This window comes from Malaclemys terrapin, chromosome 2 (genome assembly GCF_027887155.1).
Source record: "Malaclemys terrapin pileata isolate rMalTer1 chromosome 2, rMalTer1.hap1, whole genome shotgun sequence".
Classification (NCBI taxonomy): Eukaryota; Metazoa; Chordata; order Testudines; family Emydidae; genus Malaclemys; species Malaclemys terrapin.
In genome coordinates, this window is record NC_071506.1 from 259,053,996 (window position 1) to 259,076,608 (window position 22,613).

The window sequence follows — 22,613 nt, forward strand, 5'->3', positions numbered from 1 at the left end:
TTTCTCTCATGTCTGATATATGGGTAAAAGAGTTAATTTAGTCCTAAGGGTGGAGGGAGCTACTCCTCTGCAAGAAGGCAAGCTATGGGTGTCTTTAACCAAACAATACAGACATCAAGAAGAAGAGGTTACCTACCTTGTACAGGAATGAGTTTTTCGAGACGTGTCCCCCTGTGGCTGCTCCACATCAGGATAAATGTGCATGACCATGTGCTCTTAATTGGAGGTGTTTTTTTGGCTGTGTCTGTGGGTTCACACCTGTGCCCCAGTCACCCTCATGCCCCAACAGGAGTGTACATAGGGAGGGGTGAACCTGCTGCCACTCCAGTTCCTTCTTTACCAAAGAAGTCCAAAGAGAGAGACTCCAAGGCAGAGTGGAAAGAGGGTGGGTAGTGGGACACACATAGGTACATGCATCTCAAAGAACTCCAGTTACTGTACAAGATAAATAATCTCTCCTCTTTCGAGTAGCATCCCTATGGGTGCTCCACCTAAGGAGACTCCTGAGCAGTCTCCCCATCATGGAGAAGGTTGCTGAGGAGGAGGAGGAGGATTCAGTACAGATCATGGAACAGCTTCACTGACAGCTGTGTCAGCTCCGAGAACAGTCACAAAAGTGTAGTGCTGGAAAAATGTGGCTAGTGAGGACCAGGTGGCTGCTCTGAGATGTCTGGAAAAGGTATGTTTTTCGGAAGGGCTAATGAAGTAGATTGATCCCTGGTGGAATGAGCAATGAGTCTTGGAGGAGGGCCAACCCCTGAGGCTTTGTAACAGTTTAAGATGCAGCGGTAACCGATTTGGATAGTGTTTGGGTGGAAATCAACTCTCTTTTCATACATTCTGCAATTGAGATGAAAAGTCTGGGTGAAATCCTGATGGGCCAGGTCACATCTACGTAAAAAGCTGGGAGCTCTTCTTATGTCCAGTGTATGAAAGCCTATTTCTTCTATGGAAGAGTGAGGCATGGGATTGAACACCAGCAGGCGAATCTCTTGGTTAATGTGAAATTCTGAAGAAATCATGGGAAAGAAGAAATAGTGAAAATGAAGGATCACCTTGCCACAGTGAAACACTCTATATACTGGGTGCAGCCATCAAGGCTCCAAACTCTCCTCTCCTCCTAGCCGAGGTGATAGCTATGAAGCATGTCGTGTCAAGGGACAAATGAAGAAGGGAACAGTTCGTCATAGGTTCCATGATCATGGAGGTTTCCTCTGTGCTCCGAGGACTAAGTTGAGGCCCCAAGGTGGAAAGAGGTTGAACAGGTTTATAAACCTTGTTGTGGTTGGATGGGTGAAAACTGAAAACCCCTCAATAGGGGCTGCATGTGAAAGGCTGTGACAGCGGCTAGGTGAACTTTAATGGAACTCAACGATAATCTTGAGGTTTTTAAATTGAACAGGTAACCAAGAACGTGTGTGAGGCAAGACTCAAGAGGAGGCATAGATTGGCATAGATTCTGCAATTAAGTTTTCCTTGTTGAAAGTCTGCTATGAAGCAGAACTGTTAATACACCTGGGGAGCAGTCTTGTTCTATACCAGAGAGCTATCTAGTAGCCAGGCCTTGAGGTGAAGTGCTGGAAGATTCGGGTGAGTGAGGGATCTTGACTCTTGGCTGAGAAGATTCACTGACAGGGAAAGATGGAGAGGCGGTAGCAGAGACATGTGAACCAGCTTTGTACACCTGTCTGAGTCAATACTGTGCTATGATGATGGCTAGTAATCTTTCTTGTTTCAAATTGTTCAGGAACATAAGCAGTAGGGGAGTGGGGGGACAAGCATAAAGCAGTACACAAGGCTAAGGAATAACTAGGGCATCCCCCATTGAGTTGCAGCCATTCTCTCCCCTCAAGCAGAGTCGTTTACACTTCTTATTGGATGGAGTTGTGAAGAAATCTATTTGTGGATTGCTCCAGGTAAGACATATCTTTCGGAAAACCTCGTTGCTCACAGCTCCTATTCATGCTTGATGCTGAAAGGTCTGCTGAGAGAATCCGCCACTCTGTTCTGTAGTCCTGGTAGATATTGAAATCTGTATGCATTGCATATTTACCAGTTTTATGGCTTCTGCACATAATGAGTGGGATCTTTCTCTGTCTTGACAGTTGGTATAATATACTGCTGCTCTGTTGTTCAGCATTATTCTGGTCGGGTGGCCCCTGATGTGGAGAGGAAGTGCTAGCAAGTATGATGAACTGCTCTGAGCTCTAATATGCTGATATTGAGGATAGCCTCCAAAGGAGTCCATCTTCTCTGAGCTACGAGGTTTTGGGAGTGTGTGCCCCAACCTAGGAGATAAGTGTCTATGGTGAGGAGAGGGGCTGCAGGAATTGAACTCCCACATTTAGTGTGTCTTTCCACCAAATTGGAAGACGAGGCCCCTCCAAGGTATGGACACCCATTTGCAGAGAATGTACTTGAGTGAATGGACAATTCTCAGCCAGGCTTGAAGACACAGAGATTAGTCTTGCTAAATGTGCAGAATACCACATGGCCCAGAAGTTGTAGGCAAGCCTGTGCTGTGGTTTGCAGTCTTTGTTTTATCTTTGAAACAAGGTTGGACATTGTGGCAAATCTATCTTTTGGCAAGTAGGGTCTAGCGGTGATGGAGATGAAGTGGCCCCAATGAAGTCTATGCACTGAATGGGTGAGTGCATAGATTTTTGTGTGTGTTGAGGTAAAGCCCTACCAAGTGGACCAGAGATTGGGTTTTGTGGTTGCTGTCTATATCTTTAGAAGCAAGTGACCTTTTAGGATCTAATAACCCAGGTAGGGAAAGAATTATTCACATCTAGAGAAGGTGGGATGCAGCGACTGATAGGACATTGGTAAAGACGCTTGAGATGATGGAAAGGCCAAAGGGTAGGATGAGATACTGATAGCGGTCCCTGCCTACCACAAAACGTAGAAATGGTCAGTGTGAGGGATGCATGGCACTATGGAAATAGGCATTCTGAAGGTCGAGGTAAACAAACTAATCTTCTGGATCCAGAGAGGAAATTAACATTGCTAGGGTTACCATTCTGAGCTGTTGAGCATGGATGCACAGTTCAAAGTTCTGAGGTCCAGAATTGGTCTCCTTCTTCCATTTCTCTTTGGAACCAGGAAGTATTGAGAATAGAACACTTTCCTAGCTAAAGTCCAGTGGAACAGATCGCCAACCTGCCACCCATTCTCTAGTGTTAGCAGGGATTGTACTTGCTACCTGAGAAAGTCCTCGTGAGAAGGGTCCCTGAAAAGGGACAGGGAGTGGGTTGGGGGTGGGGGAGTAGAGAGCTGAACTGGATGGAATAACCTGTAGAAATTATTCCAAGATCCACATGTCAAAGGTGATAAGCTCCAAGGAAAACAGAAAATGGGAAAGACAATCCCCATAATGGTAGTGAAGTGCAGGATCTAGAGTGGGAGATGGTTTGTGACTCTTGACCAGTGGGTCAAAGTGGACATTTTGAAGATGTCACTGATTGGGAGAATACCCTTGTTCTTCTTGGGGGGTTCAGTTGGCCTCATGGGTTGGGGTAGACTGAACAAGGCTATGGAGCCATCTGTGACCTGCTGTATTATTTCTTTGTCACAAGTGTGTAATTGGCCAGAGATCATAGCATCACCCATGAGTTCTTGAGAGAGCAAAGGGACCCATCTGTGGTGTTGCTAAATAATTCAGTCCCCTCAAAGAGAAGGTCCTTAACAGTATTGTGTACCTCCCAGGGAAGGCCAGAGTACTGCAGCCAGGAAGGTTGGTGCATACAGCACATAAAAAATGGTTACTCATCTTTTTGTAACCATTGTTCTTCGAGATGTGTTGCTCGTGTCCATTCCATTGTAGGTGTGCACACACCCATGTGCGTGGCCAGAGACTTTTGCCTTAGCGGTACCTGTAGGGCTGGCTGTGGCACCCTCTGGAGTGCTGTGCTAATGACGCGGTATATCCGGCACAGCTGGCCCTGTGCCCTCTAGGTTCCTTCTGCCCACAACTCCGACAGAGGGACTGGAGGGCAGATAATGGAATGGACACGAGCAACACATCTCTAAGAACAACAGTTACAAAAAGGTGAGTAACTGTTTTTTCTTCGAGTGCTTGCTCATGTCGATTCCATTGTAGGTGATTCACAAGCTGAATCCCAGGAGGTGAGCTCAGAGTTCACAGTCTTGGAACCAAGAGGGCATAGGGCCAGTGGCGCCTGATATATTGCGCCACAAGCACGGTACTTCAGAGGGTGCCACCGTGGCCCATGGGTACCGCTAAGCCAAAAGTCTCTGACAGCCGCGCATCTGGGCGCGCGCACACCGACAATGGAAATTGACATGAGCAAGCACTTGAAGAAGAACTACTGCCATAGCCATGAGGCATTTGGCTGTGTTGAATGCATCAAGAGAGGCTTGGAGAGATGCTTTGGCAACTGTCTAACCTTACGTAATGAGGGACTGAAATTGTTCTCTGTGATCCTGAGGCAGGTATACAATAAAAGATACAAATTTGGAATAATACTTGAAGTCGTACTTTGCTATCAGGATTTGTAATTGGCTTTTCTGAGCTGTAGAGAGGCCAAGCAGTAGCTCTTACAAACCAGACATTTTAGCTTTATTTGATGGGGTTGAACAGAACCAATGTTGTTTGTTCGATTAGCTAACGGCCTCAACTACCAGCATGTTACTTATAGGGTGAAGGAAAAAATACTCCAAGGCTATGGGCCGGATATAGTACTTCTTGTCAACCCGCTTGCATGCAAGTGGTACAGTGGCTGGGATTTGCCACTCCATGGAGGCTGGGGATAGGTAGTGCAATCTTGCCCTGAGGAGATGTATGATGCATGTTCAACAGGGAACACTGGAATCCGTAATGTATCTACCACACATTTCATAAGGTCTTGGAAGGCCTTGAAATCATCAGGGTAAGATGATGGAAAAGGCATGATTGCCTCATCTGGTGAGGAAAAGGGGACTTGTGTGAATGTGGTGTTTCTTCCTCCTCAGCTGGTTCATGTTCCGCTTGGGATGTTCCTGTTGAGCAAGACTAAAGGGTGTTGGTTGTTGCTCCTGATATGTCCTCTTATGTAGAAATGGTCACCATAGGAGGCCCAGGGGTTCCAGTATGCCCACTGAAGCATAAGAGTAGGGGTGAGGCCCCATGGATGTCCCTGCCAGGGTCTCTAATGTGTTTTCTGCTAGGAGTTTCCTCCTTAGAGTGAACCTCAAGAGAGGGAGGCTTGAAGGGAGAGAAGCCACGTATAGATATCTCCAAGTCCTATGTGGGGTCTATCAGAGGTGCGCAAGTGGTGCAGTGGACAAGCCACAATTGACAATGGTATGGATGGAGGGTAAGTAGGCTCCAAGAAATGAGTCGGTACCAGTGGGGAATCCTCCTAATATCTGTCAACAATGGTGATTCAAGCTCTTCCATGAGTTGAAGATTTTCATTAGAGAGCAGCCTAGATTGTACTGGAGACTCTGGTATGGACCCTCAGGAGTCAATATATATCACAGTACTGGGGATTGTACCAAGGTTAGGTCAGTATATGACAGTAGCTTTTGCTGGGTTCTAGAGCTTCTGTCTGCAGGGGTGAATTTTCCGTTCTCTTGTCCCGTTCTAAGGAGTGGAGTCTTTTCTTCTTTGGTGGTACCCTAGGGCCCCTGGAAAGTTTGCTACCAAAGAACTGGAGGCAGGTGGCTGCTCCAATGTAGAGGGGTGACTCAGACCCTGCAGGTCTCAGAGAACAGGAGTTTAAGTCTGACCTCTCTCTGAATTTCTTGTATTATTAGTTCCTGAATTTGAGTAGATCTTGCATATGGAGGGAATGTGTTTTTTCCCAAGGCAACTGAAGCAGCTTGAATGCCCATTGCTGCAGGGAAAAGACTTGTAGCAGGTGTGACAGGGTTTGAAGCCTGGGGTCTTGGGCATAAACCGTACTCAAGGCTGCAGCTTGAGGCCCAGAACAGAAAAAGGAAAAGAAAAAAAAAATGGGAAGGAGAATCCTCCCCATTTCCAAAAGGCACAAACTGCTAAATAAGGGAAAAATTTAAAAAAAGAAAAGAAATACCTGTAAAATTAAGAAAACAAACAAACAAAAAAAAGCAAGTGGTTCAACAAGTCACATGGCTTAGCTAATGGACATTGCAATGCACTGTCTCAAGCTGAAGGCAGTTAAGAAGGAACTAGAGTGGCGGTAGGTTCACCTCCCCACATGCCCTCGTATTGTGGCATGAGGATGTCTAGGGTGCAGATGCAGACCCGCAGACACACACACATCCTGATGTGGCACACCCAGAGGGACACTACTTGAAGAAGAACTGTCTAAATCCAAGCAGTGCACAACCTAGCTAAAGACTTTGGACTTGCTGGAGAATAGAAAAACCCTGGGGAAGGACAGGAAAAAGCAAAGGTGTTAGAATAAGCGTTAAAAGGAAGTCTCCCTCCAGCAAGGGGAACAGACCAGAACCAGAAGACAAGACTGGGTATGAGAAGAGGAGGGTGCAGAAGAAGTCTGGACTCCCTGGAAGACACTAAGACCCAAAAGACACTCAGAAGTTATTTTTCCATAGATTTGTGTATCTCAAGTACTTAATCTATGAGCTAACGTGCATGTATAATTTAGAAGTGCCTTTGCAAAGCCTAGGTGTTACTTGCTGTAATTGTCATGAAGTCCACAAAAGCGTGACAAAGTAATCCACAGTACACATGTGAGTGCAACTCTGGGGAGGAAGTAGGAAGGCTCTGAAGAGACTTGGCGGAGCAGTTGGGCTATGGGATCCAACTTACCCATGGGCACCAGACTTGGAGTCTGTACCCAGGAGTGTGCCTGAAAGGCCAGATAGAGAGACTTTAAAAGCCTGTGGGAGCCAAAGGTTTGGGTACAACAGTCAGATGAGCATCCACAAAGGGGAGCGCAGCCAGGGCAGCAACGCTAGCTCTTTTAGTTGCCCAGAAAAGTTTGAAAACGTGACCCGAGTGTAACCAATACAGCAATGTCTGCCTGAGTCTGTAGACAACCTGAAACCCCTGAGGTGTCAACTACCCCATACGTCTCTAAGGGATGTTAAATGCAAGATCAACTACTCTGAAGGGACGGCACCAACACGGGGGGGCAGGGGATTCTATGCAGGGCAGCAGCAGAAGAATCTAGCAGATGCACCTCACCAAGCAGATACACTTGAGGGCCACCCTTCCTCTTGAGGAAGGAGAGGAAAGCTCCTGCTACTCCTTAGGAAAAAGGGGGCCCATGCTACTGCCCCTACCTCCTCTCTGGGAGGAGAGGGAACCCACTGACACCACCATTCCAAGTATTGCACATGGAGGGGCAGGATTAGAGCATGGATGTCAGGCACAAAGCGTGCTCCATGATGTGGTGTGCCCAGAGCCCAAGATTGCCTTCATCTGGCCCTGAATGGATCCAATTCTGTTCCAGCGATGTAAATCCAAGGTAACTCCTTTGTGCTCAGGCTTCAACAACAATGCCACCTGGGGCTGTAAGCTTGTCAGAGCTCATAACCTAAGCAGTTTGGGTTGGATGGTCAGTGCTTGGAGATATTCAAATATAACTCACTAGCCTCCCTTCTCGGAGTAAACCAGTGCCCCCAGTATGGAGATACACAGTAGTGTGTTGTCGGGTGAAACGTCAACCTGAGATCCTGACAATTTACCATCAATAAGTATCCTCTGACAATTTTTATAAGAATGGTGGGTGTTTATTCCAGGTTCCTGACACAGTTCTAATGGAGATATTTGCTAAACATATCTGGTCTATGCCCCTATATTTTCAACTGGACAATTTACATTCTGTGCTAAACTGCTTTGTTACTGTTGCTGGAACACATACACCAGAGCTGGCTAAAATGACACTCTTTTTAAAAGGAATTATTGTTAGTATTAGTATTGTATTCATAAAAGTTTTTATCCATTTCAATCAGTGATAAATTGAAGTACATTAATTTGCTTATTTGTCTTCTAATCAATATGAACAAAATACTTTCAAGAGTTTAAGCAAAATACTATTGTAAGCACATTACTATTAAAATTGCAAAGTCAGAGTATAATAATTTCATAAAATTGTGGGCATGATTGATTTTTTAATGGACCATTCACTTGTTCTCTGACCCCTAAGGATTTTTTGTTCCAAGCCTCTTACACATAGTAAATTCATTAAATTCAGCCTAGTTCCCAAAAGTATTGCATCATTAAAGGTATAGAGCTTCAAACACCAAACAAAACAGAATAAGTGAACTGTGCCACTAAAACATAATGAAAGTGAAAAAAGGAGCCATTATAAACCAGCATCATTTTACTGTCTCCCCCAGTAATTATTTCTAGACTTTTGGTTAATTTGCATGGGCAATAATTTATTATGTATCTAATATAGTTGCATTACAAAATAGAAAGGAAGAACTGCAATCTGACTGTGACAATTCGAAACCACCAAGGACTTAGTCACAATCTGGAATCTACTTTTGGAAACTTAAGGAAGCACCCAGCACATTTTTGTTGCTATGTTATCATGATTTAGTAGTACAGGCCCCCGCAACAAAAAAATTACATAATAATTGTACACATGACACAACAAGAATGAAACCAACAATTGGGATGGGGGGATCTGAGGGGAGAGGACAGATCTGGGTCACAATAATAAGATAATGCTGTTCTGGCATGTGCACATATTGATGATTTGAGTGGATATATAAATTATTTTGTGACACAGCAGGAGTGAGGTATTAAGGAGAGATTTCAAGGAGGCGAGAGTAGTTTGATGAATGGGGATTGGGAGGTTGTTCCATACATAGGAGGCTATATAATTATACAGTAGTACTCAGAGTCACTATTACAATCTGTCTTGCAACATGCACATTCTATATTCTCACCAATATTATTGAGAGAGTGCGCATAACAAAAAAATTCCCTACCATGAAAAATAATTTTGTGCATCATGCAGAGATTCCAACATTCAGCTTTGATGATGATATTAACACACACACACACACACACACACACACAGTTACATATTTCCTCCAACTTCAAAACTTTCCATTATGGTTTTATTTGAGAGAGCAATTACTTCAAAAGAATGTCTCAACAAAACAGGAAAACATTTAGTGCTCCTATTTTTGGTTTTATCAATAAAAAGGAAAATTAAGCCATAAGTAAAGATCAAAAACCATGGTTCAGCCTCTATACTAGCAGAAGGGAAACTCAGAGATTTACAATTAAAATCTATTAGATTAATCCCACATATCTTTTTGGGAGCCAAACATCAAATATAGAGTTCACAGATTCATATATATTAAGGACAGAAGGGATCATCATGATCAACTAGTTCAACCTCCTGCATTACACAAGTCATAAAATTTCATCCAGTGATTTCTGCATCAAGCCCACAACTTCTGCCTGAGCTAGGGCATATCTTTTAGAAAAACATACAGTCTTCCACCCCATCCCTAGGTAAGTTGTTCCAATGGTTAATAACTCTCACTGTTACAAATGTGCACCTTATTGCTAGTCTGAATTTGTCTAACTTAAGCTTCCAGTGCTTATAGCTTGTTATGCCTTTGTTTCCTAGATTAAACAGCCACCTACTCTCAGAAATCTCCCCATGTAGGCGCTTTTAGACTGTGAACAAGTCACTTCCTAATCTTCTCTTGGATTTAGCCCTAAATGAAGTAATAAGAGATAACAGAGCCTGGGCCCAGAATCCCTGGGGTCTGCAAGACACAGGGTGAAATTCAGATTGGAAATATTAGCTTGTTTAAAATAATGAGGAGCATATGACACAAACAATAAACAGGCTTCAAATGTTAAGAGAAGGAGAACAAGGCAAAAATAGAGGTACTCACCACTCAGTTTTACAATTAACAGTTTAATGTACACATTACTCCATGACAACATAAACAGAACTGCAGTGACAAATTTATTTGCAATGATCAAATTTTAAACTCTATTTCAGAACAGCATAAAAACAACTAGTTATAAACTAGGTATGAAAGACTTTAAGGGAAAGATACAAAATGTATTTCAATTTTATATAAATATTTGTTTTCTGAGAAGTCTGTAAAATTGATTATAGAATCAGTCTTGAGAAAAATCAGTCTTTCACGTGCCCCAATTAACAAATAATTATACAGCTGCTACTGGTCACATAAAAGATACTGAAGGCAGTCAAAAGAAACTGTCACTGTTTATGTCCCAAACAAATCCAGTTTCTCTCTGGTTCTTTCTGTTATATTAACTATATAAACAGATCAGCATTTGGGTAAATTTATCAATGAAAACCAAACTTCAGTTGCATGTAAATTCTTGAGTTTAGAAACACCACACACAAAAAAAAACCAAAAAACAAAAACTCTCTCTACTAATGTTTAAGCAAATACTGAAGTCTACCTCTCCTGTTCTTGCTTCATTCGTATTCTCTCCTCTTCTGAAGTAAGGGTTTCCTGAACTTTAATTTTACCAGTTTTCTCAATCTTGTCATCTTTGCGATGTTTGCCAAACCTGTTAATAACAAAACATTCTAACTTGTCAAATGAACACAAATGTATTTCTCTTTCCCTAGGACAATGTTGTCCTTATTATAGGAGCAGCTGCTTAAAAACCTGGAGGGGAGACTGCCAAGATTTCTGAACCTCCATTTTTAATACTTTTCTTTTTATTTTCTTGAGAATTTATAAAGGTGAGGTTTTTTTTTCCTCTTTGTTTTTTATTATAGTATCGTATGCTTTTTTTCTGACAACATTTCCAGATCACTATTTTTAAATCCACTATTTTTAAAATTACTCAACACTGCAACTTCCAGAGAATGTAAATCAGAGTTTACATTAGTATAAGCCCTTCTTTTATGAACTGCAGGAGACAATCCAGAATCATCTGTATAATAATTGCTTGATAAGCAATATCAGCTCACTTCACCCTATAGCAGAGGTTGCATTGGCTATAGTGGATAGAATTCTAATTGGTGGTTTTTCACCTTTAAAACCCCAAATGGTTTGAGACCTGGTTACCTGTAGGATTGTCTCTCTCCTTGTGACATGCTGTCGTGATTAAGATCAGTGGAGGTGCTTGAGCTGGACCCTCCTCCTCTACATACAGGAAGAACACTCTGCCGGCAACTTCTTCATGAGGGTCCCTCACCTCTGGAACGCCTTTCCCCCACTTGGTTAGCCAGACCTCAAAACTGTTAAACTTCCAGGCATGCTGCACATCCCACTGTTTTCTCCCAAGCATTTGGGGAGGGGAATGTCTGAGGTTGGAAGTTTATTTATTGTTAGGATCAATGAGTGTGTGCGTGTGTGTGTTAATTGTTACCCATCATAGATGGGATTACATATTTTATACATTTAAATAAAGAAAGAAATAAAATATTCCTCAAGTTTTAGGGAGTAAGAAAACGACAACATTTTGGCATATTTAAAGCACAAGGGATAACATCTACATATCTATTAAGCCCGTTGTGTTTATCACTTCAAAAACATTAAAAGTATTTTTTCCATCAAATGCTCTGCTGAAACTGATGAAAGTAGACAGGCACTTATGGCACTATTCACTCAGAAGTTTACATCAAAAGTAAAATGAAAGCACTAACGATGTGCAAAGTGGAGGCAGGTCATTCAAATAGCCATCCAGGCAAAATGTTTACAAACAGAAGAATACAAACTTCTCTTAAACACTTTAAAAAAATTAGTATTCATGGGTCAGAGGAAAACTTTGAAGCTAGCAGGAATTTATAACATTTCCCCCCCCACCCCCTTTCCCTCCTTTCTAAAACAAAGCCACTGTGTGGGCCGAATATATACCATACAGTGACCCTACAGAAAGATTAATCTCAGGCCACATCATCTAAAGATAAAATTATACAAGGCAGCCAAGTTTATGGATCTTAGGGGTAGCTATAAAAAATGAAGAAAATGGGGACTACGCAGGCTTTGGAGTACATGGATGTTCGCTGTTTTTCCCAGGATGCTCATTTCTAAAGTAATCCAGACCAATGAGGCACGAGGCTAAATTGATCATTAATAATTATTTGGAAAGGGAGAGGACATTACAGAGCTGGAGAACATGAAACTCTACAAGGAGGTATAATATTCTGATAGCAATTAAAATCTCTGGTTATACATTGGGACAGTTGCTTTATGTATCACATTTATAATTAAAATTCAATCAGTGATTAGCAGTACCTGGATAAGATAGGAAGAATAGTAAAGGATCAATATGGCTGCCCTAGGAGCTTTTTAATTACCTGAAAATCAAAAAGAAATCCTACAAAAAATGGAAAAATTGACAAATTGCTAAGGATGAATACAAAAGAATAGGACAAAGCATGTAGGGACAAAATCAGAAAGGCTAAGGCACAAAATGAGTTACACTTAGCAAGGGATATAAAAACCAGAAAGAAGAAGTTCTATGAATACAACAGGAACAAGAAACAAAAGCGTTGGTCCACCATTCAGTGGGGAACGGTTAATAATGGATGGCATCAAGAAGAAGGAAGTATTTAATGCTTATTTTACTTAAGTTTTTACTAAAATTGTTAATTATGACCAAATGCTTAACACAATTAATATTAACAAGGGGGAAAGAACACAAGCCAGAACAGGGAAAGAACAGATTAAAGAATGTTTAGATAAGTTAGATGTAATCAAGTTGGCATGGCCTGATGAAATTCACCCTAGGGTACTTGAGGAACTAGCTGAAGCATTAGTGATTATCTTCTTTAAGAACTCCTGGTGGACAGGGGAGATCCCAGAGGACTGGAAAAGGAAAAACATAGAACCTATCTTTAAAAAGGGTAACAAAGAAGAGCTGGGGGAATTATAGATCAGACAGCCTATCTTTGATATCTCGAAAGATACAAATTGATTTTTTAACAATTTGTTCCAGTAAGCACCTGAAGGAAAATAGGGTGATAAATTATAACCCACATAAATTTGTGATGCCACACCAATCTAATTTCCTTCTTTGACATGGTAACTGGCTTACTGTTGTCTAGATGAAGTTACTTGGGGGGAAGGAGGGGACTGGTTAAAAACTGTACTCAAAGATTAGTTATCAATGGTTCACTGTCAAACTGGAAGGACATACCTAGTGGGATCTCTCTGGGTCCAGGACCATTAATATTTTCATTTATGACTTGGCTAGTGGAGTGGAGAATATGCTTATAAAATGTGCAGATGACACCAAGTTGGGAGGGGTTGCTAGCACTTTGGAGGGCAGAATTCAAATTCAAAATGACCTTGACAAATTGGAGAGCCAGTCTGAAGCCAACTAGATGAAATTCAGTAAAGACAAGTGCAAAGTACTACACTTTGCATGGGAAAATCAAATGCACAACTGCAAAATGGGGAATAACTGGCTAGACAGTAGTTCTGCTGAAAAAGATCTGGGGGTTACAATGGATCACAAGTTGAATATGAGCCAACAATCTGATGCAGATTGAAAAAGGCTAATATCATTCTGAGGTGTATTAACAGGAGTGTTGTATGTAAATCATGGGAGGTAACTGTCCCACTTTATTTGGCACTCGTGATGCCTCAGCTAGAGTACTGGGTCCAGTTTTGCATGCCACACTATAAGAAAGATATGGACAAGCTGGAGAGAGTCCTGAGAAAAGCAACAAAAATGATAATAGGATTAGAAAACCTGACCTCTGAAGAAAGGTTAAAAACACCTGTATATGTCTAGTCTTCTGAAAAGACAACTGAGGGGGGGGACCTGATAACAGTCTTTAAATAGGTTAAGGTCTGCTCTAAAGAAGATGGTGATCAACTGTTCTCCACGTTCACTGGAAGTAGGACAAAAAGTAACGGGCTTAATCTGCAATAAGGAGATTTAGGTTAGATATTAGCAAAAAATAAATTTAAAAAATAACAGCAACTTTCTAACTATAAGGATAGTTAAGAATTGTAATTGGCTTCCAAGCAAGGTTGTGGAATCCCCATCACTGGAAGCTTTTAAGTTAGACAACACCTATCAGGGATGGTCTAGATCCTGCCTCAGCACAGTGGACTGTACTATGTGACCTCTCAAGGTTCTTTTCAATCTTGCATTTCTATGGTTCTATAATCTTCTAAATAACACCACCTGTTTATCAAATAATAGTTGCTCCCCTTAAGAAGACAAGAAAAATTATATATCTCAGGTAAGATTTTCATCCAGGTTTTGGATCCTATATGCTGGATGAAAGGGCTCAAGCAGTATAAAGGAGCACTAAACCCCAGTATTTGGCCAGAGGATTCCTCCAGGGCCAGAACTGTGGAAGATAGCTGCAAGCCCTGGTACACCGCCACCTTGATATAACATGACCTGATATAATGTGGTAAAGCAGTGCTCCAGGGAGGCGGGGCTGCGCACTCCGGTGGATCAGATGAAGTTCAATATAACGCGGTTTCACCTACAACACAGCAAGATTTTTTGGCTCCCGAGGACAGTGTTATATCGAGGTAGAGGTGTATATGTGGTGTGCTTGCGGGGGGGGGGAGGGGAGAAAGAGGCTGGCAGTGAGAGAAGCACGTCAGGAGTCGGGCTGCAGCACATACTGCTGTGGAGATTCCAGGCAGCACTATGCTCCATAGGAAATCAGGGCCAGGCTGTTGTAACTCTGACAGGACCCCAGTCTGTCTATGTTATGCCAGGAGTAGCCCAGCATTGGGAAGATACAAAGGTGACTTGAAGCCACCATGCCCCCTGTGACGTTGTGCAGTCTATATGGTTTTATAAAAACTTGATAATAAGTCAATATAATGTAACTGAGATAGTTTTAGAGAAAATACGGTAATAAGTGAATGTAAGTAACTGGGATATGCCTCATGCAAAAGGTCTCTTGTAAGGTATCATTACAAAGCTTATAATCTACTGAGTGTGATCATCTGATTTGTATAAATGTACCACTCTTGTATCTAAAACTAGAAATATAAAATGTAACTCTGAGGGCCTATTGTAATTGTGTAAAGTGTGGACCATTAATGATGGTTTGGAATCTTGATGACTCCCATTGTCTGCAGATGGCTGTATTTACCTGTGAGTCTTCCTGTATATGTGTGTGCTGGCAAGTGAGTAATGAAGTCTTGCAGTGACATGTGATCATGTCACCTGAACTGGAATCCATCTTTAACCTGGTGCTTTTCCAGTGAGGGGGGGTGGAAAACCAGAGAGACAAAGAGTTCCCGCCTTATGCAAAAGATATATAAAGGGGGGGAAGAGAACAGAGAGGGAGAGGAGCCATCATGAAGAATCCCCTAGCTACCACCTGAGCTGCAACAAGAGCTGTACCAGGGGAAAGGATTGTGCCCAGGCCTGGAAGATGTCCAGTCTGAGAAAAACTTACTGAAGCCTCTCTGAGGGTGAGATTATCTGTATTTAGTTTGATTAGGCATAGATTTGCGCATTTTATTTTATTTTGCTTGGTGACTTACTTTGTTCTGTCTGTTACTACTTTGAACCACTTAAATCCTACTGTCTGTATTTAATAAAATCACTTTTTATTTAGTAATTTACTCAGAGTATGTATTAATACCTGGGGGAGCAAACAACTGTGCATATCTCTCTATCAGTGTTATAGAGGGCGAACAATTTATGAGTTTGCCCTGCATAAGCTTTATGCAGGGTAAAACGGATTTATCTGGGTTTAGACCCCATTGGGAGTTGGGCATCTGAGTGCTAAAGACAAGCACGCTACTGCGAGCTGTTTTCAGGTAAACTTGCAGCTTTGGGACAAGTGATTCAGACCCTGGGTCTGTGTCTGGAGCCAGACGGGAGTGTCTGGCTCGGCAAGACAGGGTGCTGGAGTCCTGAGCTGGCAGGGAAAACAGAAGCAGGGGTAGTCTTTGCACATCTGGTGGCAGCTCCCAAGGGGGTTTCTGTGATCCAACCCGTCACACCCCCTTTCCCACTGGTCCTTTTGGAGGTACACCCTTAATGTACAATGAGAAATATAGACCAAACAAAAATGTAATATTCCCTCTCCACCCTAGGTAATACTAAAATAATTCTAAATGTAACTTTTTTCTATTTACAAACATAGTTTAATATTCTTCTAAGGATAGATATAGCATGCATCATATTATTAAACAATATCCTCTTAATAATAACCTAAGCAATCAAGAGCATATCTCACACATTAATCAGTTTATTTAGTGTTTCCTTAATCCAAAAACAACAAAGAGTCTGGTGGCACCTTAAAGACTAACAGATTTATTTGGGCATAAGCTTTCGTGAGTAAAAACCTCACTTCTTCGGATGCATAGCTTATGCCCAAATAAATCTGTTAGTCTTTAAGGTGCCACCAGACTCTTTGTTGTTTTTGTAGATACAGACTAACACGGCTACCCCCTGATCCTTAATCCAAGTTCTGCTTCTTAAAGTGCAGTTTTAAAAAATCATTTAATGCTACTCTAATTGGAACATATACAAATATTTCAAGAATTTTTTTTGACAGATTGAAATAAGGGGTGTAAATTAAAAATATCCTATCTATCCAACAGTGAGAGAAGCTGATGATGGAGAGCAACTGAAATCTTGTTCACTCTAATTGCCAATATACTCTAGGATTCTATTAATTTTTAGCTTCTTCATTTTCCTTTTGCAGCGAGGATCAGAGAACATTTCAATTTACATGTGAACTCTCAAAGTCACATTCACAGTTTTAAACCTCAACTCAGCCTATGACAACAATCATATAATATTAAGACAGTTAAAGATATAAAAGGATCAATTTTTTTTCTTTTATTATGTTCTAGAACAGGGTGTCCTTTTCAGACAGGTCACCTTTCAAGTTACAGTATAGCAAAAGGAAGTGCTAACCCTAAAGCCATGGTGGTAGTTTGCTGCATTATTAACAAAGAGAAGAAGGTCTGAGAACAGAGTCTTGCACTTCTGAAACTTTACCTCAAACTAGGATAACCTGTAACCATCCAAGCAGAGTAAAGTATATAGCAAAAATCCTTTTGTTGGTCACCCAGCTGTACTAAACTGGCATCCACTTGCTTGAGTAAATTTTCCATCAGCCAATTTGGGGACTGAGCCAAAGCCTATTAAACTCAACAGAAAGACTCTCAATGACTTCAGTGGACTTAGAATCAGGCCCTCGGAGTTGCTCAGCAATATAAGGAAAGAGAGAAAAGAGGGGAGAAAAATTCCTTGGAATGTAATGATAAATATACAGGAGAGTTCATTTCATATAAAAAAAATAAATCAGATCTGCTTTCAGATTGATGAAAAATGGTTGTATGTGAGCAATATGAATTCTGAAATGTTATCTATTGAGAATAGCGTCAGTTAGAAAGAGCATATCAATATCTCTGATACAACAAAAATAATCTCCATGTAATCTGCTAAATGGATTTTACTCTGATGCGTTACTGATGAGATCATTGCCATCTGCCAAATCGTCCACATATTTCATTAGAATAAAGAGCTATGGAAGAAATATGCATTAGTTGATTAATGAAAAAAACACAAAAATTGATTGAGACAGAAAAAGTTCAGTAGCATTATGTTCTTTAATAGACAAAGGACCGTCATTAAAAATTAACAAATAGTAAGTGTCTCAAGCTATTCTATCGATGCTTTCTGACGTAAAGTAAGACATGCTCTTTTCCCAGTAGTAGTGACAAAATTTCTCTCTCTCTCTCACACACACACCCACCCCTATTCAAAAAGGGTATTAGCAACAACCTATGTTTTGACCCTGTTGTGTCAGCAAAATTATAAGATTTATATTTTTAATAATTCTTCTAAATGACAACACAAACAGTACCTCTTTTTATAGATTAATTTAAAATACTTTTTATTTTATGTCCAACACGATTCTTAAAACAAAAGGTTCCTGATTTATGGCAAACAGATGCTTAAAATAGTATCAGCTGCTTAACTTAAAAATGGTAGAATATTAACCCTGAAATATTAATGATCTTGAGAGTTTATAAGTTTTCCAGACTTTGGCAAAATTTTAAAATTAATATTTAATAACATTCCCATTTAATGCAATGTGTGTATTATATATTCCCAACATATATACAGAACATCTGGTGGTCCTAAATGATCATGTTCCGCACAACCCTCGTTACTAACCATGAAGTCTCAGAAAATCGAGGCAGATCAAACTCTGCACGATCTGCCTCTGCAGCATCATTCTCCCCCAGGTGCCATGGAAGCCCTGGTTGAACCGGGTGATATGGTTGAGATGCACATTCTCTCATCCCCCTTTCAAACCCACAAGGATTCCCTGCTTATGTTAAAAAAATGGCAGACACATTCTTCCCTCTTATGAAGAACCCACCTGGGTTGGTTTTTTTGATGCAACATCCAGCAGGGGAGGCCCTGGCAACATGGCTCATTGAGATCTCTCATGCTGCAGAGGCATGTAAGGGGACCCTGCATGCTCTGTAGTGGCATAGATCTTCCATGCAAATGGAGAATACCTCCAGAGGAAACCCTGGGATTCACAGTTTATTCCACAAGAAAATCACTTGCAAAGTCTCCTAAGTCTCTACTGAAAAGGAATACCACCAACACAGACCACTATTACACAAGCTACCAACACAGATAACTAGTATGGTCTTTGAACCTATCAGTCATCACCCTTAGAAGGCCCTACATGCCACAAAGAATGCAAAATGTGTCATGACATTCACAAGGTGCTCCTTTCCCTATATGTATCCAAGTCATCACATGTTCTCACAACCAAAATCTCGATCCACTATATTGGGGAGGAAAGACTGTCTTGTGAAATCAGGACGTCTGGGCTCCTAGTCCCAGCTCTGTTACAGGCTTCCTCTGTGATTTTGGAAAATCACTTAATTTCTGTGTGACTCAGTCTGCCCATCCATAAAATGATTAGCAAATCAAGGCATCCTACAGGGCTTAATTCAATAATTTCAATAAAGTGCTTCAATTACTTGGAATGGAAGACACTATATATGGTTAAATGATTATTATTCCATACCAAGCCACTTGCTCCTTACAGTCTGCATATTTGCCTATCAGGTATGTAATACTTCAGTAAATCTCTCTGTTAAGAGAGTCCATCTTTCTGTAAACTGTTAAACATATGGTTAAACTTCTTGCATTGTTTCCTACAATTATGACGTTTTCTACTTGCCGCTGTCATTAAGAGTTGTGACAAACAACTAAAAAGACACCCTGTGGCAAGTCAGAAATAGGCGAGAAATTAACATCTGATCCACAATACTGCACTTTTGAACCAAATCATGTACTGGCTGAGAAGGGCACAGGAGGCAGGGGTAATTTTCTAAGTGACAATATACAGAAGATATCAGCCAGTCAGCAAACAGAGACCTAGAAATGTTATCCTTATTCAGCCTGCTCTTCCTGCCCCAATCTACTGTGAGAGACACCATAAATTACTTACTTCATGGTGGTGAACTGTAATCTGTTAAACAATGAGTTGGGGCATCCCTGAATGAATCAAGAAGGAAGGCGACTGATTATGAAGAAAAAAACTTCCATTTAGACACAACTATCTTGGTAATCAGCAATGATGAGAATAACCAAAGAAAAAATACATGACAGTTCAATGGGGATTTTGTAAAATGCAATGCATTTGGAAGTTTGCTCAAGTGTCGCAAGAGCGCTTAAGAGGCACATACTCATGAACATGAGAAACATTATTTGGTTGTATATAGCTTCAATGGTCCTAGAAAGATCTGATTTGATAAACTCAGTGTGTGCTGTTTGGCACAGAACAGAAATTTGTTTTTAAAGTAACTCTTACGAGAGATCTGGCCAAATTAAAGCAGGCTTTTAATCGGTCATGTGCTCTTAATGGACAACATATCCTTTCATTACTGTCATTTAATGCATTTACAAATGCTTTTTCCCCCTCTCTCTCATAGTCAGTATTCACCAGTCAAGACTGCAATGCTTTATCAGGTAACTCAGCACTTAGGAGGAGTTCTATGAGATGTGAACAGTAGGATGTAAGAATAACTATTGGAAAATTTGAAATAGAAGATGGGGCGGGGAGAAGATCTACTGAGAGTCAATTTCCACTCACAAATTGAAAGGCAGTGTGATTCTTATTCTGAAGGAGTCACTGATTAAATGTCTCAGTGCCACACTACTAGTGAATTTACCTGTTCTACAGACTGTATGAATTTTTTCTTTTGTGAATTTTCTGTTTGTGAAAAATATTACTCTAGAAGATTTCATGTCAATGCATTTCAACATTATTTTGTTCAAATTTCACTACACAGCTAAAAGGGATCTTATTACCCATATCACGGCTCCTAATGAAAGGCCTAGCATGTCAAAAACACAGGCCAAGATGGCCATTTTCTTTTGTTGGATTTGTTCAATTATAAATATGATGATTTTAAAAATTGTGGATGAATCTGGGTGCTAATAAAACTACATTATGTGACTTTAAATCACTAGTGTCCACTTACAGTACTTGAAGAGTGTATTTACGCTGTAGATACTCTTTAGTGTGTCCTCTTGACTACTATACTTCTAATTTCTGTTCTGTTCATTTCAATGCATTATTGTTTCAAAATACAATGCTCCAAATTGCAAATTATATCTGGCTCAAGGGCTGATCATGAAAAATACTTGCACTGCTGCCTCTGCCTGAATAACTCTGATAATAATGAGAGATTGATTGAGCTCCAAGCAACCTACATGATGAGAAGGGTCAATCTGAATATTTCTATTAGCTTCTTTTGTTAAACCTAACACTTTGCCAGGTCAGAGGCAAATAATCATACCACATCTGGTTACCATGATTTTATTTTTCCTAAAGAAGCAGTAAAATTTAGAAAATTGGTACTGGTACAAAGGCATACCCTATAAGAAATGGTAATGAGATATGCATCATAAAACCCCATCCATTCATATCAACACTTAAGAGAAGGCGAAAATAAGAGTTGGAAAGGCAATTTTATCTGATGCTTTTTTAATATTAAAAACAAAGGAAGTAGACCTTAGTATTATGAATAGTCTTTATAAATTCACTTTATAACTGAAATGCTTGCATTTGAGTGTTATGTGCCCCCAGTGTAAATGCTTGATACAAAAACCCAGTCAACATGTGCTTAGTTGGCATCTTAGTAACAAAGAGAAAGTTTTTCAGATACAGCGAATGCTTAACATCAACGCAGTTAGCATCAGAATACAAATGATATACATTTATTTGATGGAATATTAAGAGATGCATTTGTCAATTAGACCATGCGGACTCCTCAATAACATTCCTCCTACAAATAAGTCTTACAGCCATACAATCAAACTGTAGAAAATTGGAAAGTTTACATGGCCACATAAAAGGTTAATCAAACTACTGATAGTTCACGCGGAACCTTCCAAAGACTAAAACTTCCCTACAGATCTCATTATCTGAAAAAATTAAATTGCCAGTCAGCATTTTTTTCTGTCAATTACTGGAAAATCTTTGTTGTTACATGTTTCCCAGAGAATATTCTCTGTAGGGCAAATTAAGCATACATGTTATCATTTTAGATCTTCACTCTGATTGACAAATACACACTTAATATGGAGCGAGGAGGAGAACAAATGCTTTCCAACAGAGGGTGACAAAGACCATAGACAACTTGACTGGAACCTGTGGGGCATACTTAATTTTAATAAAGATCAGTAGCTGCCTTCACCTCTATCATGGAGGTGCACTCTCATGGAGACTGCAGGTCCCAGCATGTCATTCTGCATCTTGAGCTGCATGACCTGAATAGTGGTGGGTCACATTTCAGAATGCCCCAGGCTACATTTTGGGCACCCCCAATTTGACCAGTAAAATTGAATATGACTTGAACATGGCAGATACTTTTTAATCGTAAAGACCACACTTAAAAATACATTTTTTTAAAAAAAAATCAAGGATTAATCCCAGTGGGCAGGACATCTTTACAAGGTGTCCTAAGACAGATGTTCTCAACCTTTTTCTTTCTGAAGTCCACCCAACATGCTATAAAAACTCCATGGCCCACTTGTGCCACAATAACTGGTTTTCTGCATATAAAAGCCTGGGCCGATGTTAGGGGGTAGCAAGCAGAGCAATTGCCTGGGGCCCCATGCTACCAGGGCCCCACAGAGCTACATTGCCCAGGCATCAGCTTCAGCCCTGGGTGGCAGGGCTCAGGGATCTGGGCTTCAGCTTTCTGCCCTGGGCCCCAGCGAGTCTAATGCTGGCCTGCTTGGTTGCCCCCATGAAACCTGCTTGAGGCCACCTAGGGGGCCCAGGACCTCTGGTTGAGAACCACTGCCCTAAGACACAAAAAATTAATTTATTACATACAAATGAAGTCCATGATCCTGTGCAAATCTCAAGTGGAGGTCAAAGAATAGTGGCTAAATTGTGTGTTTTAAAAAGTCTACAAATAAAACATTTCAGACACATTTTTTCGGCTTGGAAATACAAGGCCAGATCCTCAACTGGCATAAACTGGCATATCTCTGTTGCCTTCAGGGCAGCTACATAAATTTACATTGGCTGAGGATCTAGAATGCAGTGTTGAATGTTACCCCATGTGGGAAATATCGTCTGTGTGAAAGATTAAGAGCTGGATTCTGTATTACAGGAATGTTTGTGCAGCACCACTGGTGCAAAGCATCTCAAAAGCTGACGTAGCCAGAGATGGAAGGATCATTTTGTGGTAGGAGGAATGAC

The 22,613-nt window shown here is 40.8% G+C and overlaps 1 protein-coding gene across 12 annotated transcripts in view; it reads right to left on the bottom strand.

Annotated features, from left to right (window-relative positions):
• Window positions 1-22,613, bottom strand: part of PARD3 (par-3 family cell polarity regulator) — a 664,911-nt gene that overhangs the window by 144,645 nt on the left and 497,653 nt on the right. For 9 of the 12 annotated variants that reach the window (XM_054020950.1, XM_054020947.1, XM_054020946.1 and 6 more), the window contains one exon: window positions 10,364-10,474. The exons of the other annotated variants lie outside the window; for them this stretch is intronic. In XM_054020950.1, the coding sequence (XP_053876925.1) occupies window positions 10,364-10,474 (111 nt within the window). The remainder of the gene's footprint in view (window positions 1-10,363; window positions 10,475-22,613) is intronic. 12 annotated transcript variants of the gene reach the window in all.